Source organism: Alternaria arbusti (genome assembly GCF_024043155.1).
Source record: "Alternaria arbusti strain BMP 1465 chromosome Unknown scaffold_7, whole genome shotgun sequence".
Taxonomy (NCBI): Eukaryota; Fungi; Ascomycota; class Dothideomycetes; order Pleosporales; family Pleosporaceae; genus Alternaria; species Alternaria arbusti.
Window position 1 is genome coordinate 1,422,307 of NW_026249947.1, and position 15,112 is coordinate 1,437,418.

General features: G+C 55.0%; 5 protein-coding genes across 5 annotated transcripts; all 5 read right to left on the reverse strand.

Annotated features, from left to right (window-relative positions):
• Positions 1-26: 26 nt before the first annotated feature.
• J4E86_006276 (uncharacterized protein) lies at positions 27-1,586 on the reverse strand (the record flags this gene model as incomplete). The annotated part of the gene is made up of 1 exon (XM_051446806.1): positions 27-1,586. One exon carries the CDS (start codon positions 1,584-1,586, stop codon positions 27-29), a length of 1,560 nt encoding a protein of 519 aa, XP_051302381.1.
• A 1,893-nt stretch (positions 1,587-3,479) lies between these two features.
• J4E86_006277 (uncharacterized protein) lies at positions 3,480-4,323 on the reverse strand (the record flags this gene model as incomplete). The annotated part of the gene is made up of 2 exons (XM_051446807.1): positions 3,480-4,108; positions 4,167-4,323. The coding sequence occupies 2 exons, from the start codon at positions 4,321-4,323 to the stop codon at positions 3,480-3,482; spliced, it is 786 nt and encodes a 261-aa protein (XP_051302382.1).
• A 2,015-nt stretch (positions 4,324-6,338) lies between these two features.
• J4E86_006278 (uncharacterized protein) lies at positions 6,339-7,343 on the reverse strand (the record flags this gene model as incomplete). The annotated part of the gene is made up of 1 exon (XM_051446808.1): positions 6,339-7,343. The coding sequence occupies one exon, from the start codon at positions 7,341-7,343 to the stop codon at positions 6,339-6,341; it is 1,005 nt and encodes a 334-aa protein (XP_051302383.1).
• An 867-nt stretch (positions 7,344-8,210) lies between these two features.
• On the reverse strand, positions 8,211-10,173 carry J4E86_006279 (uncharacterized protein; the record flags this gene model as incomplete). The annotated part of the gene is made up of 4 exons (XM_051446809.1): positions 8,211-9,664; positions 9,714-9,934; positions 9,982-10,051; positions 10,101-10,173. 4 exons carry the CDS (start codon positions 10,171-10,173, stop codon positions 8,211-8,213), a joined length of 1,818 nt encoding a protein of 605 aa, XP_051302384.1.
• Positions 10,174-11,670: 1,497 nt separating this feature from the next.
• J4E86_006280 (uncharacterized protein) lies at positions 11,671-13,207 on the reverse strand (the record flags this gene model as incomplete). The annotated part of the gene is made up of 3 exons (XM_051446810.1): positions 11,671-12,477; positions 12,525-12,664; positions 12,715-13,207. 3 exons carry the CDS (start codon positions 13,205-13,207, stop codon positions 11,671-11,673), a joined length of 1,440 nt encoding a protein of 479 aa, XP_051302385.1.
• Between the last annotated feature and the right edge of the window lie 1,905 nt (positions 13,208-15,112).

A 15,112-nucleotide genomic window follows, 5' to 3' on the forward strand; every position in this document is an offset into this window, starting at 1 on the left:
AGCCAATACTATTACGAATTACCTAGCTAGACTACGGTAATCGTACGCTCCACGGCCCTATCATAAAACCAGGGCTTCCACATGCCGCTAACAAGTCCAATCCTGACGTAGTCACCCTTCCTCGTCTTGCTGGGCTGCAGTAAAAGAACATCAAGCTGCATCGCTGCCCAGGTTCCGCATTCGTACAGCCCGAAGCAGATCACAGAATCCCAGTCTATCTCCCTTTCGAGCTTTGTGTATTGCGCAGCATTCGTTGCATCTCGGTAAAGGAAGGGCACCATGAGACATAATCCCGAGTCAAGGTACACGTCCGCCGTGTCTTGCTTGTCATCGGACGTCTTGTACCATAAAATCAAGTCACGTCCAGGCACCACCGGCCCATTGAGGCGGATCGACGCATGTCGAACTTTCCCGTAAGGATTGGACGTGGCCAGGTCAACGTCGAAGCTTTTCAAAGTACATATATCTCTCTTATGGTCTTCACGGCCTTTGACAACAGGAAGCACATGCGAGCTCCATGAGAACGTGGGACCCAGCACGTCAACGTTTTCGGGAAAGGTCCAGCGCCGGTAATCAAGGCCTGGCTCAATGTGCCATGCGAGTTGGAATACGATGTCTTTCTGCCAAAGTCCAGCGATGAATTCGCCAGCCTTTAAGTGCGCTAGAGAGGCTGCAAGGCCTGAGAGCGCCGGAAGTGAATCGCCTCCGTAGGTGAGATTCATCTTGCTGTACTCCGACGCAACTAGCATCCAATCGGCTCCAAAATGGAATTTTTTGGGGTCAAGGTTCGGCTCGTCCCGCAGGTCCAGAAAGGTGCCGAGTCCGTCATCTTCGCTGTAGTCAAAGTCCTCCTTGCCAGCTGCGCCACACTCACATTGTCTTTCAAGCTCGCACTGGAAGACGATCTCGGTGGGCAGGAAGTGGATAGTGCGGCGGGCTAGATATCTTTCTTGGAAGCACCAACCCCGTGAATCCAATGCGTAGTGGATATTTGGTGCCTTCCAGTCACAATTGTGGCCTTCAATTTGTCTTGCTCGCACTTCAAGGATTCCCTGGCCAGGCTGTGTGTACTTGAGAACGAGCGGTGGCTTCGAACTCTTTCTCAAGAAGCCATCTCTGCAATCTTCGGTGGCGGTGGCTGATACGACAACGTACGCAGTCTCGTAGATGTCGGCCATGATTGATGCCTCCCTTGCCCAATCATCATCGTCGTCTTGTACGATACAGATCCGATCTATCCAGAGGTACTCGAGGCCCAGTCCTCTAGTAACGCGAATAGCGTCTTGGAGAGTTTGAGGAAAGTCTGATGTTACCAGCTTCTTGTAACGTTCTTTGACATTGGCTTTCAATGTTGCAGAGTTCGCGTCTGCTCCCCAACGATAGGAAAGCGCAGCGAACTTCACCGGAACTCTCGGTGAGCAGATCTGCGCCTTGTGCTCTTCACTCTTACTCAGCTTGATCAGACGTGAAGGCCCACGATAATGACCTGTTGGAGCATGATCGTGTGTCTTCTGACAGTGATCAATCCACTGTTTCATGACATCAATCGAGGCTTGTGAACCAGCATCTTGATCAAACTCTCTCATGAACGGGAAGGGGCCCGGTCGAATGGCAGCTATAGGTTCTGTTATTATATCAGCAAAGACCCTCCAACGAGATGACAGACCTACCAATTGAGTACAGCTGAACGTGAATGTCTCTACATTTGTCATTTTCGACGCTTTCTCGAAAGCATAACTGTTTGTCGCTTGTATCTCCTTGGAAGCATATTTTGATCAACCTACAACGCGGTGCAAAACCTTGCTGGCATTTCCGCAGGATGTTACAAAAGCCGCAGTCTTCCCTCAAGTTTGAAATCTTGATTTCTCGCCTCGGAATTCGAAAATGTTTCTCTCGGTGGTATTCCTCTCGGCGGATCACCTCAGTACTTCCGAACTCACGGCATGCGGGGCAACAGATTTCGTAGAAAGAGAATTCTTCGTTGGACACTAGAGCAAGTTGGTCCGCGTGTTGAGCGCTACTCCGTTCATTTCCCCCGTAGAATCTCCTGGCGAGAGACCTGCACAAAATTTAGTACGTGTCCCTTCAAAGCGATCAGATTTACTCACTCAGCCTTCGTGCGACGCTGTAAATACGCCTCCGCATCTCTGTCTATGTTCGTGGAATCTAAGCATACGCGACCCAGCTTTGTCGTTATTTCAGCAAGATGTTTCTCGGATTCGTACGGATAGAATCTCTTGACCATGGGCCTACGGAAGGTCAATACAACTCGATATTGCATGCAAATCGCCTTACAAGAACTCTGAGTGGCGTATTGAGGACGCCCCCGCAACTGCCTGTTCGCCATCATAAGGCGAAGTGCGCATGGGTGTTCGTCTCATGACAACAAGAAGATAGACAGACACGGTGAAGGTCAACTCCACCTTTGGCAAGTAGCAGATTTCTTGAAGGCATGATGAATGCAGTGCTTTTTAATAATTCTCTCGCGTGTATTACGCGCCTCGTAGGCATGTTGGGCAAGGCTGAAACAGGTTGAGGCGACGATCCTGATCCCGGCGCTTACACTGTGGCGGTGCCATGTAGGCGCTTAACCGAAGCCCATCTCACAACAGGAGCATGAAGAACGGCGTATCCGCGTACCCGCAATTTCAGTATAGATGTTTGTTATTCCATCGGAGTACACACAGATCTTACTTTCCCATTTTGCTGCAGCATGTATCGGTCAAAAAGGTGACCGGTCAGCTGACGTCACGCCAGTCCACCTCGATCCAACACCCTCCGTACCCAGCATGGTTGTTAGCTGTTCAGCCGCAACAACGAAAACCTCGAAAGCAAAAGCCCTCCCTAATGTCGATGTCCTTGGCTTCCTATGATAAAGCTCATCGCCGTGAACCTCCTTCCAATGCCTAAGTATCCAAGCTTGCCCGAAACATGGACACGGTATGGCATCGGCAAGAGACCCCTCCATCTCATCCATCTCACCCATATACCAGCAAGTAACGCAAGACCGCGTGGCCATATGTCTCAGATATCGTGATGTGGTGCTACCAGCGTGGCAGTAGCCTTGGCGTAAGCTGTTTCGCGGCTTCCGCGCGTGAACAATAGCCCGATGGAGTAAGATACTTCGTTTGAAGCGAATTTTGGAGACAGCTGAAAGTCGATTGTATCGTCGTGGTCATTTTCTGTGCGTGGTAGTTTGCCGGTTCAGTGGTGACGCGCGTTATCTTTGATCGGGGAAGAGACTTCGCGTTGACTGCGACGGAGGAAAACGTTCTGGCACGGTTTTGCCTGCATTATTCGCATCAAGCGAGCCATCGCGGACTGAAATCGATGCGTTATAGACGTTCAGATGTAGACCAGCCTTTCGTAGCTCGAAGGATCGCATACAAGCGCGTACTGCTAGGCGTTGGTCACGTCAGCTTACTTGCTGTCTCCACCCAAGCCATACGGCAAAAAACGGGGGAAGAGGATCTCGAACCTCAATGTGGAGCAGTCCGCCGGCCCTGATTATACGGCGAGTACGAGCACGAGGTAGGCAGACTCACGTTGGGGTTGCCAGGCGCTTGGCTGTGTGATGCATACTCTGCGCCATAGCCGTAGACATCCGTGTTCGATGAGAAGTCGCGTTGGAAATGTGACGGTGATGGCGCATGCGGGTGCTGAAACGATGGCCGTGCTGGGTGGGTGTGGTATCGGTACATAGAGGGGCGGGTGGTCGCAACTGCCTGCGCAGAGTAGTCTAAACTCGACATCCACGCTGGCGGCATGTTCCAGGGTATGCTCGCTGGTGGAGACGGAGAGTAGATGTGCGTGTTCCAATGAGGCGGGTAAGAAGGATACGCTTGGTCCACTGCGAGATGATGGGGATCAAGGGATGCGACGGTAGCTGCCAGTATGGCTTCGTTTGCAACTGCACTGCTTGCGCCGAAGACACGGTTTGACGACATCTGGTAGGGCGACGAACTCGGGCCCGCAATGTCGTAGTCCGCAGACAGAGAGCGCGGGTACACTTCGTGCTGCTCAGGCGAAGGTTCTGACTCCTGACGGCCCTCTGAGTCGTCCCTGATCAACTGCTGGAGGTATTGGAGCTTCCGTTTGCGCTTCTCTCCTATACCGAATGTCATTAGTTGTGGTCACCACAAGCGACGACCCGTGGGCTCACGTACGATAGTTACGTGAAGCTATCCTGTTCTGTTGCTTTCGTATCTCGCTGTTGGGCTTCTTAGGCTTCTTCCCGGGCTCCTCACTCACTGCCGCTCGTTTTGGTCGCGCATCGGGTGTGGAAAGAAATTGTGACGATGAAGTGGTAGGAGGAGAGTCCATGGCGCCAGCTAGTGTATTCGGTAACCAGAACGATGGGATCAATATTGCCCGAAAGCGTTGGCGAAGGCTTGCTTTTGAGCCGCTGATCAGTTCCTAATTGCAAGACGGCAGGGTTACATCCAAGCCGTAAAGAGAGCTTAGCCTAGACCCTACATCAACGTTGGCTAGGTACAGCCAGGCGACGGCTTCCGCTGCCGTGCTTTTCCTGGGCACTGCTGATTAAACACAACAAGAATAGCAACAGCCCCAATGGGCGGCGGAGGCAAGTAACGCACTTCACCACTATGCTGCCGTCAACCATGGTCTTAACTTCGCCGCACGGCATTATGATATGGTCATCCGAGATGCCAAATCCAAAGGGTATTCATTTCGAGGACTTAGTCATAGCTGCCTGTAATGCTGTGCGACAGATGCGGATTGAGAGCCGCTTGGTCACTGAACCCCAAGATTACTTGTTTCCGCATTGGGCATACTGAACGAACAGTATAGCCATGAGTGCTTGCGTTTGAAGAAGAGCTGAATCATCTCGGAACCGTGATCCGATCTGACGTATGTATGGTGGATGCTGAGATGCACGAGAGCAGGCGGAGCAGGCGGTAGAGGCATCTATCTCGTCCCCACCGCCTGCACCATCACTCTCCGAGGAAGCTGAATCATCTGAGAAGCTTCGTTTTAGCTGAGCTTTTCCAACAGAAATTGGACGCCGGTGTGCCGAGCAGTGTTGGTGGTACGGTGCGGTGTTTCCCATCTGCGCACCAAAACAGGAGGCGGTCATAACTCGGACTCGCGCTTTGGTCCTCGCTCTGACGATAAGATTCATTATCCTGTCTTTCCAGGTGGTTCTCATAGCTTTGTGACGTCTCGCTGGCGCGTTTGACGCGTCACCGCCATAGCTTCCGCCGTCAAGTCCAAACAAACCTCAGTCCAACAGCGCATGCGATCTCAGGCGTGCGATGACGAGAGGCTTACCAGGCAGTTTTCTAGCGAGTACGCGGGACTGTTGAGCTGAGATGGTACTGTACCTGTGGCGTCTCAACGTCGTAAGCTACTAGCCAATAGAGGTAGGAGCTAAGGTGCTGCATAAGCAGTCGCGAGACAAGGAAATCTCACGCCGCCTTTTCGAGGGAAAGGGGCGAGCTGTGCATTATTCATAACTTACGATAAAATTACAACCTTGGGTGTGGCGGTCGTCAGTCACGTTCAACTGCTGAGAGTGATACGATGCCTTGGTCGAGTCCATTTCGTCCAATGTCACTGTGTGACGGGAAGGAGCCGAGCCACTCACGACCCCCAGAATTTGCATCACATCGATCCAATCAGATCATCTTCAACGAGAAAATATCGCAAATACAAGAGGCAGCTTTGCCATGGCAGGTGGCATTACTTGACGTGCCAAGAAGAGGCTGAGAAAAGCGGTCGCGTGTCTCGACGAAGAGCACAATGCGCCTGTGACTCAAATTGGGTCTCTCATTTGGGTTGGTCATTGCGGCTGTACTTTGGTCAGTCGCATGTTGTTGAAACCCAAAATACGAAGAAAGACTGGTAGAAAGGTTCTCTGCTCTCAGTATAAACTTCCTGCTGAAGATTTGGCAGCACGCATTAACACGTGCTTCCTCCGTCACGCAAGGCGGGATTATGGAAGAGAGAAGCTTTACTCAAGATGTACGCTTCTGCTCATAACTGCGCAAGACGAGACAACACGAGTCTCCAGTCCAGCTCGTAAAAGCCACTTTCCATCTTATCATCAACACTGCAACTCAGCGTAAAGTCTCTTCGCTGGCAACGACGCAAGACGCGACAACATGCCGTTGCGCGAAGGCTCAAAGCCAGCAAAAAGGGCAACTTCCCATCACATCATCAACAGCGTTACACCCAAGACCATCTCAGATCACGCTCTTCAAAAAACACAACACAGAGCCACCACATCGACACCACTAATGCCTCTCCGGCATCTGATGCTGTCTCTTGAGATAACTCGCCTGCAACACTGGTCAGCGCCCAACATCCTCACATCATCACGTTGTTTCAGAACGCTGCTCTCTCACCTCATCAAGTACAGCCTGTAATCTGCCTTCTTCGGCGACAACGCGCTTGACGGTATCGCTCACGTTGCCTTCAAGACCGACGTTGCAACCGCGAGGTAGCCACCTTAGTATGTGGAATGCGTTGGCGTATACGCTTGTCGCGCCGGTCACCCGTCCGTCGTCTGGTAGGCTGGCTTGGAGGATAATTTTGAATGTCTTGAGACCCCAGCAGTAGCGCAGACCTAGGCGGACGAGGTCGGCGAAGCCGTCGAGGATATCGTGGTGGGAGGGTATGGTGAGGACGACGTGTTTGATGAGGCTGCGCGAGCGCTGGTGGAGGGTAGATAGGGTGTGGATGCCGCTTGTTAGGCTGAGAGTAAATACATTGTCGCTGTACAAGACCTGACGCGCCTCTCTGTATATCAACTTGTTCAGCCGCAGGATCTCGGGGACGATGGGGTCGTCTAGTGGGATGCGCTCGGGACCCGGTCTGGGTCGATGGAAGGCGCCGCCGGGCGGATCGCGACCGGGCATGTAGGGGGCGTAGAGGTTGTTTCGGCGCGGTGCTGCGAGAAGGTCGTCGCCGTCTTCGGGTTTCTCGGGCGCGCGGTCGGCATGCAGGAGGAGCGGCTCTTCGCGCACGAGCGCCATGTGGTAGATGTGGATGCGCAGTTCGGCGGGAAGCTTCATGAAGGGGAAGAAGTTTGCTGTTGCAGTCTCGGACGTCTCTGAGGTGTCGGCTGGAGGCTCAAATTGCGATTCGGTCAAGGTGCTGGGTTCTGGCGTGAGAAGACCGCTGCGGCCTCGCGAGGTTGGTGCCACAGCAGCTTGAGGCTTTCTGCCGACCACATCGTCATCAACTGGGCCACGAGTACGAAGCTTCTTGGGCTCTGGCGCATGCGCTTCTACTTCCTCCTCTTGAATGGCACGCTTTCGGCTACTCATGGCGAACACCGGGCGTGTTTGTCGGTCCATTGCCTTGTCTTTTGAAGCCATGTAGGCTCTTGGGTAGAACGATATGTCCTAAAGATGGCGATACTAGTAATCGTATTTGTTTTGTCTGTATATCAAACGATGGCTGGCTGGCCGTGACGCGTCGAAGTCGCCAAGTACAGTAGCGTGAAGTCTGCTGGCCAAGCGTGAGGTCTAGACAATGCTAACAGGTGCGCGGCATTCGATAATAGCTGGGCTGAGAGAAGCGTCAAAAGTGAATACAATGGCAATAAACCAAAGCGGCGCAAACAATAGCCGGCAAGGGAGTTCGCGACACGGCAAGGTGCAGGTGGACTCGACGCGGAGGTGAATGATTGCGGGGTTGGATAGCGTGTAGAACGGCTGTGGGCCCAGCAAACGTCAGTGCGCATGAAGATTGCGTCACGTGTGCCTATTTTACAATAGCTTCCCGATTCACGGTGAGAGGGCGTAAATGGACAATAGGAAAAGGCCGTCGCAGTCTCGTGCTGGTACCCGATAGCTTTCAAGTTTTCACTTCACGGAGAGGAGCGTGAAAAGAGAATAGGGATTAATGATTTCAGTCTCGATCTAGACATTTGCGCGGCACCACAGACGAGCTGTACTATCATGGGTTGAATAGTCTCATCAAGCTATCTACACTAGCCACCACTGACTCGTTGCGCTCGTCGCTCGCCTCTATGCAAACCGCAGTGGTCGGGGGAAATAATAATAAGGGAATCAAAATGACCACGCGTCCCTACCAGCCTCGTCCAAGCTCCTCTCTGCCTTGCCATACGTGAATGCGGGTTTGGGCCTCTGAGGGAGAGGGGATCTGGGGCAGACCTGAGTGCCACGCTTCAGCATCGAAGAATGACCCGAAGCGCAGGCTTTACCTTCTGGACCAGCACACTATAAGTCTATTAGGTTGTTGGCACCAGGCTGACGGGGTTGCTGCTGCTGCTGAGGCTGAGCACCGAATGGATTCGCGCTGCCGTAAGGGTTGGCGCCAAAGTTGCTCGCTGGGCCGGTCGCCGCGGGCATCATGCGGTTTTGCTGCGGCATGCCGGTGAACTGCGAGTTCAAGAACGGGTTGTTGCCGGTAGCGTTGGCGTTGACCCGGTTCAAGCCTGCACCAGCCGAGTTGACGAATGTACCCGGAGCTGTGTGTTGAGCTGGAATACGCATGTTTCCAACGTTGCCGAAAGTGTCCTGACCTTCGCCTGTTGCAAGAAGCGCGTTGAGTCTGGCAGCGGTCGGATCCATCTCTTTTTGCGGCGCCTGTGGCTGCTGCTGCTGCTGCTGCTGCTGCTGCTGCTGTGGTTGCGCTGCCGGTGTAGGAGAGAAGGATACCGGTGGGTTAAACGAGGTGTTGTTGAACTGGGTCTGAGTCTTCTGCTCGCTCAACGAGTTCAACGTCGGTTGCGTGAAGGTCTGAGTGGGCTGCGGTCGGTTGAAGGACTGAGCGAATGGATTGTTGGAGCCAGTGGGCTGCGGCTTGAGCGACTCTTGAGTCTGGTTGCTTGCCCACGGGTTATGACTGCCAGGCTGGAGTGCATTCTGATCTTGCTGCGGTTGTTGCTGTTGCTGCTGGCCCATGTCACCAAAGCCTCCACCTCCAAATTGACCATACGGGTTGTTGTTGAACGAGGTTTGCTGAGGTTGGATCGTGTGTTGGGGCTGCATGTATTGCTGCTGTTGCTGCTGAGCGCCGAACTGATCAAAGCCGGTAGGTTGTGGCATTTGGGGCTGCTGCTGGAAGCCACCGTAGCCGCCGAAACCATTCTGGAAGCCAGTTTGCTGAGGCTGCATGCCCGTGGGCTGTGAGTATGCGTTGTTGAGGAAGCCAGTGTTCTGAGGCTGCTGCTGGTTCTGGTCCATGAGGTTACCGAACCAGTCCACTTGGCCCTGCTGCTGGTACCCCTGGTTGTTGCCCGTGGGCTGGTAGGCATTTGGCTGTGCGGTGGTTTCGCCGAAAAGTAAGTCGGCGTTGGTCTGTTCGAGTTCCTTCCGGCGCAGCTCCTCCTCCTCCTTGCTCAGCTTGATGGCCTTTTCCAAGTCATCGTCGGTGTCCTCAACTCTGGCCCCACGTTGGCGGCGCTTCTTCTCTTCCTCTGCCTCGTTCTTGCTTGCCTCGAGCGCGAGTCTCAGCTCGAGATCTTCTTCTTCTGTTCTGCGGTTGCGACGCTGCTCGCCGTTGCGCGGGCGCGTGGCTCTCTCCCCGCCATCTGGACCGTGGTGGCCTCCACCGGGGTACTCTTCGATGCCCGTGACCCGCGACTTCCACGATTTCCTGTCGGCTCGCTCGGCGCGCAGGCGCTCTTCGTCGAGGATGAGCGAAGTCAGCTCTTTAGCTGCCATTCGCACTGCGATTGTGTTAGTAAGGCACGAATTCGCCAAGCAAGACGCGCTTACCGTTCTGGCCGACGTCGCGACCGTCCTCGTCGGTGTGCTGGAACTCGCGCAGTGTCTTGATGATGTAGATGTTCTTGCGCGCCCATGTCACGACGAGCTCAGAGCCCTCGTGCAGACAGTAGTCAAGCACCTTTAGCGACTTGAGAACGTGACGCCAGTTCTTGCCGCGGTCGTTCAGGCGCTTGTCGAGCATGTCCATAACCTGATAGAAGTCGGTCGAGCTGGGTAGCGGTCAGCATGGCTCGCGTAGCCTTCGCACTCGTCGTACCTATTGAAGGTGATTTGGGCGATCTCAGCCATGTCAGACCCGACGGGGCCCCATGGGTCGTTGCTGGTCGCTGCGATGGTCAGCTACGCCGTGCATGCAGCTCCTGGGGCACTCCATACCATTGCGGACCTTGACCTCGACCTGGCTGTACCCCTTGGTCACGTTCTTGACCGATCTCGCGATTTTACTCATGGTCGCGACGTAATTTCCGTCTCACGGTGTGCGGTGTCGTTGGGTCGGAGCTGTCGGGAGGGAAGGGTCGCCAGAGGAGTGGCTGAGGTATAGCGCTGGGCGGATGACGTGCCACTAAGTAGACGGGCGCAAGCAATCAACAGCGCGGTTTGTCGTCGGAATTGACTGCCCAGCGATGGTGAGAGTAGCGAGATATGGCAGCGTGGGTTGTGGCAAGCTGGGGTAAAATGAACATGCAGGAGAGACGTGGATAGACGTAATGCGAGGCTGGTGCGATGACCGCCTGCATAGGACAGGGCCGAGCGACCGAATTCGAGGGTCAAAGCGCGGCGACGACGTCAATGCCGGGCACCACCAGCACCTTCACTTGAGGTCCAACATGGACATTGGTCTTTCATATTGTGGCATTCACTCGTGCTAGATACTTGGATATCCTTCTCTGTCGTGAAACAACTGTGCGAGCAGCACGCAGCTATTGCGAATGAGCTGACGAGGCTTCTCTTGTCGCCTGGGCAGATCTTGGATGCAACGGGTAATGCTCGCAATGCGCTGAGCCCAATGAGGCGACTGTAGGGCAGCACACAGAATACGAAGGCGCTCGTCTCGAGCAACTTGTACGCACAACTGGGATACACCCTCAAGCATGCATTGTTGTCGAAGTTTATCGTCAATTCAAAGTTCTGCGAACACCTTCAGGGTATTCAGGTACAGCCGAGCTCTTTCATGTTCCTGCCATGCACGACGGGAGCACAACATCTCTACAACTACCACAATGGAAATAGCACAGCGGTTCACATATTACGCATCTCACTTGCATGTCGTGGAATGAGTGTATTATGGAGATTTAAATTTTTGGCTCTGCTTGCGCAGAATAGTGGTGTAGTCTAAGAGGCGGATATAAGTCCTTCATTAAATACCAGTCTAGAGAGGTTTGCCGGTGCATATGAAAAACAGGACAAAACGGAACAAGCCAGGACGCCCTTGCCCGTCTTGGTGTGTATGAGGCACGCCCAACGCCTGCCATCCCGTCTCGAGAGGGATGGACAAAAACCCATGGAAAAACCGCCGCCAGATAACCACGACCCGGAGATGATCAAGTCGAATGAAACAGGAAAACTAGCGCGCTCAATGACCCGCATGCCCATAGGGTTCGCTATGCAGGACAGATTACCGCAAACAATAGACGCGCCAGTAAGAAAATTTTGTGGAACAGGGTATAGGTCCTGCCTGCCGAGAACACCAGAGTAAGGATCGCACACCAACCTAGGGAAAAGCTGAACAGCCTGGAGCCTACGTTGACTTTGGGTCACCTCCTTTGCAAGGTTTTGGGTCAATGTAGTCTGCAGACCTGTCCAGTTTTTCCCTGGTATGAGGTGATCGCATGTATTAGTTTTACAGTGGGGAAGATTAACCGTGACGCCGCGGTGGAGCTTGCTCAAGCGTTACGTTGGATGTATCTTCCAGGATCTGTGGGAGAACTGCGCCAGGGCCGCAACTCTATTGGACAGCAGGAGCCCACATTCCGTTGCCCATCTCGCGGTGGTTGGGATTGTAGTGGTCGGGTTCGGTGCTGTTGGGCCGACGGATGTTGTTTTGCTGGTAGTACATGCCGTTTTGTGCTTGGTACTGGGGCTCTGGGTAGACGTAGCCGTTGTCTTGAGCTCCTGGGGAGGGGAGAGCCTGTTGACCAGGTGATTGCCAGCCCATGGCGGACATGTGAGGGCTGCCGTTGGCGCTGGTGGTGCCTCCGGACTGGTTGTGGTTTGCAGACGCAGGAGGCTCAAGAATCGGCGGTGGGCCGTAGGCGGTCGGGTGAGAGGTGATCGCTGGGCGAGAGCCGCTCACGTTGGATGTGTATGACTGAGCTGTGAGCGCAGGGGAGGCACGAGGGCTGGGCTGGGGCATCTCATGACGCATGTGAGGAGGGACGTTCATACCGCCCATGTAGGCGTAGTCGGAGCCCTGGCGGTGCAGGCCAGGCATGCCACCAGGAGGCATTCCCTGTGCGGGTGAAAGAGAGAGATTGCGGTCATTGGGCGAAGGAGTGCCGAGCGGCGATGCTGTCTCGGAGTAGTCACCACCGTCGGAGCGACCGGTCCTGCTCGAGGCAGAGGCACGCGATGCGAGCGCAGCAGCAGTGGCGGCAGCGGCCTCTTCGACAGTGCCGGTGTGGTGGTTCTGGTGACGCGTCAAGGTAGTGCGACGCGTAAAAGTCTTCTGGCAGTCGGCGTATGGGCACTTGTATGGGCGCTTGCCGGAGTGAATGCGACGGTGGCGGGCCAGCGAACTGGAGTCACTGAAAGGCTGTTCGATGTTAGATGTGAATGCAGTGCGAAACAGAATTTTCGTACCTTTCCGCATCGCTCGCACATATGAGGCTTCTCGCCAGTGTGGACACGTTGGTGAACCGTGAGGGCGGAGCGCTGAATGAACTGCTTGCCGCAGTTGGGGTAGTCGCACACGTGAGGGCGGATACCGCTGTGGATACGTTCTGCATGTTGTCAGTGCTCTGCTTTTGATGTTGGGGCCAAAGCTTCTTACCATGACGTGCGAGGTCACTGCGTCGCGCGAAGCCTTTACCACAGGTCGAGCACGCGAAGGCCTTAGGTGGACCCGTGTCCGACGCGGGGCGCCCACCGTTGTGTTGGTGTTGGACCTGCGCGTCCGCCATCTGCTGCTGTTGCTGCGCGTACGCGTGCTCTGGCGGGTTGGGAATGTAATTACTGTTGTTGAGCATGGGCATGGGCGCCTGCATTTGCGAGGGCGAGGGGTAGCGCAGGCCGTTCATGTGCTGTTGGGGGATCGAGGGATACGAGGGGAGTTGCTGCTGCGGTTGTTGCGACGAGTAGCGCGACGAGTCTGACGGGTGCGGCGACACGCCACGCTCCGAGCCGTTCTCCGACTTGATGTGGCCGCCATTGAGGTAGCTGGGGGGCGCACCGAAGTGCTGGGGCTGCATTGCGTGTTGCATGGTGAGCGCTCCGTTTCCTAGGGATGCTGTTAATCTCTGGTTCAGAATCGTGTCCAACTCCATTCTCCGGTCGGCGGGATGCGCGTGACGGAAAGCGGCAAGGCACTGCAGGCCCGATGAGCAAGAGACGGGACGGTGCGCACCAAGTGAGGGTGAGAGCCTGTAAGGATGATGCAAATCAGGCGTCGGGCAAGGACGCAGCGAAGATGGGCTTTGGTGAGGGCGTCAGGTCGAGTCGTCGAGGGGCCGCGCGTAGGTCAATGCAGCGGATGCACTACTGAGGATGGCGATGTCAGTTGCGAGGTTGAGCGAGCGTCGTGGCAGCAGCGTCAAGGTAAAGGGTGAAAGAAGGGCGCGCCAGAAATTGTCGGTCTGGCAGTCACGCTGGCCACGTCGGAGCAGGAGAAAAGGGGAGTGGAGCGGTGAGAAGGACCTGCAGCGGGAATGCGCGGGCTGCACGGGGCGAAAGGGAATCGTGCAAAGCGGGAGTACGTACCTGAGATAGATATAGACGCGCGAGAGGGCAGGGCAGGGGATGGCGGTGATGGAGGGCGTGGTGTTGGAGAGTCTGCAGGTACTTCTTTCCTCGTTGCGCGTAGTTGCCCAGAAAGTCGTAGGGGCGCTAGAGCAGATTCGGCCTTGGGCGGATCGTCCTAGGCGCTAGTCGACAAAAAGGGACCACGATGTGCAGGCAGCGTCGCTGTCAAAGCGTCTGAAGCCCACCACACTGACACTGCGGTTTATGTAGACGAACGGCTATGCAGACACACGAAACTGCGCGTCTCACCGCAAACAAACTGAAGAGTGGCGGGGGCGGCGCGGCGGTTCTGGTTCTCTGGCGTCTGGCTGTCCACCTAGACAATGTGGTGACGTGACGTACAAGACACTTTGGGCCGGAGTGCTGATTAGATTGCTTCCGCCCAACAAGAGGGTCGGTATGGTCGGTAACTTTGTCGTGGACTGATGGGGGCGCTGGTCGATCGTGTTCCTCCCTAGGGCCGGCAAAAGAAAAGGTGAATCGTGGCTGCAGCAAAATCAGTTCTGCTCGCTGACTGTGTCTGAGGCTCTAGGTGATTGGTCCTAGCAGTCTGGAGATGTGGTGCGTGTAGAGGGAACGGGCAAGCATTCTTCTGACAGCATGGAGCAGGGCACGTTCAAATACACTCGATCAATGCATCGCAGCGCATCCAGCTGTGGAGCGGCCCTATCCTTGCGTTCATCTCGCGCTCGCGACACTACAGCTTCACCATGACCTTTCCTGTTAGCATGCCGCTGCTAGCTGTCAAGGAGCTGGGGCAGTCCTGCGACCTTGTTTGAGGCGTATGTGGCGCTTTTGTGCACAGATGAGGATCCACAAGCCGACGGTAGTCTCCAACGCCCATGTTGGACCTTACCACGCGACTGGAGTTGATGATGCATCGTGACTTGACAAGCAGCATAGAGTTGCGGCTCCGGCGTTACATGCGGTCGCCACGATATCTCACCCTCCCCTTTCCACTACCGCGCAGATTGGGTCGCAACACCATGTGCAGCGATTCAGCGGTTCCTGGAGGCTGCTGGGATGTGGGAGCATGGGCCAGATTTGGAAGGCACATAGAAGGCCGCTAGAAGGGAGGGAAGGCACGGTGCATAGCACTTGCTTAGAACGTGCAGCAGGCGACAAGAAGCCACCAGGGGGCCAAAGCACCAGCCGGGTTTGAGACAGCGAAAAAGAAGCATAACGACTGAATAACCAACGTATTGCCTTTGCAGTCCCGCAGCCTATTGGGCCACGCTTGTCCATTTTGTGGAGGTTGGAGACTTGTGAGACACCCGGAGACGCCCCTGACCGCCGCCGAGTCAATCATTCAGGGCGCGAACGCCAGGTCTGCGTGGTCTACACCGCCACCACGAGGCCGTATCCAACGTCGTCGATGTCCATGTCCAACTGCCAACAGGGCGCCTCTGCATCCTTTGCAATGCACGGCA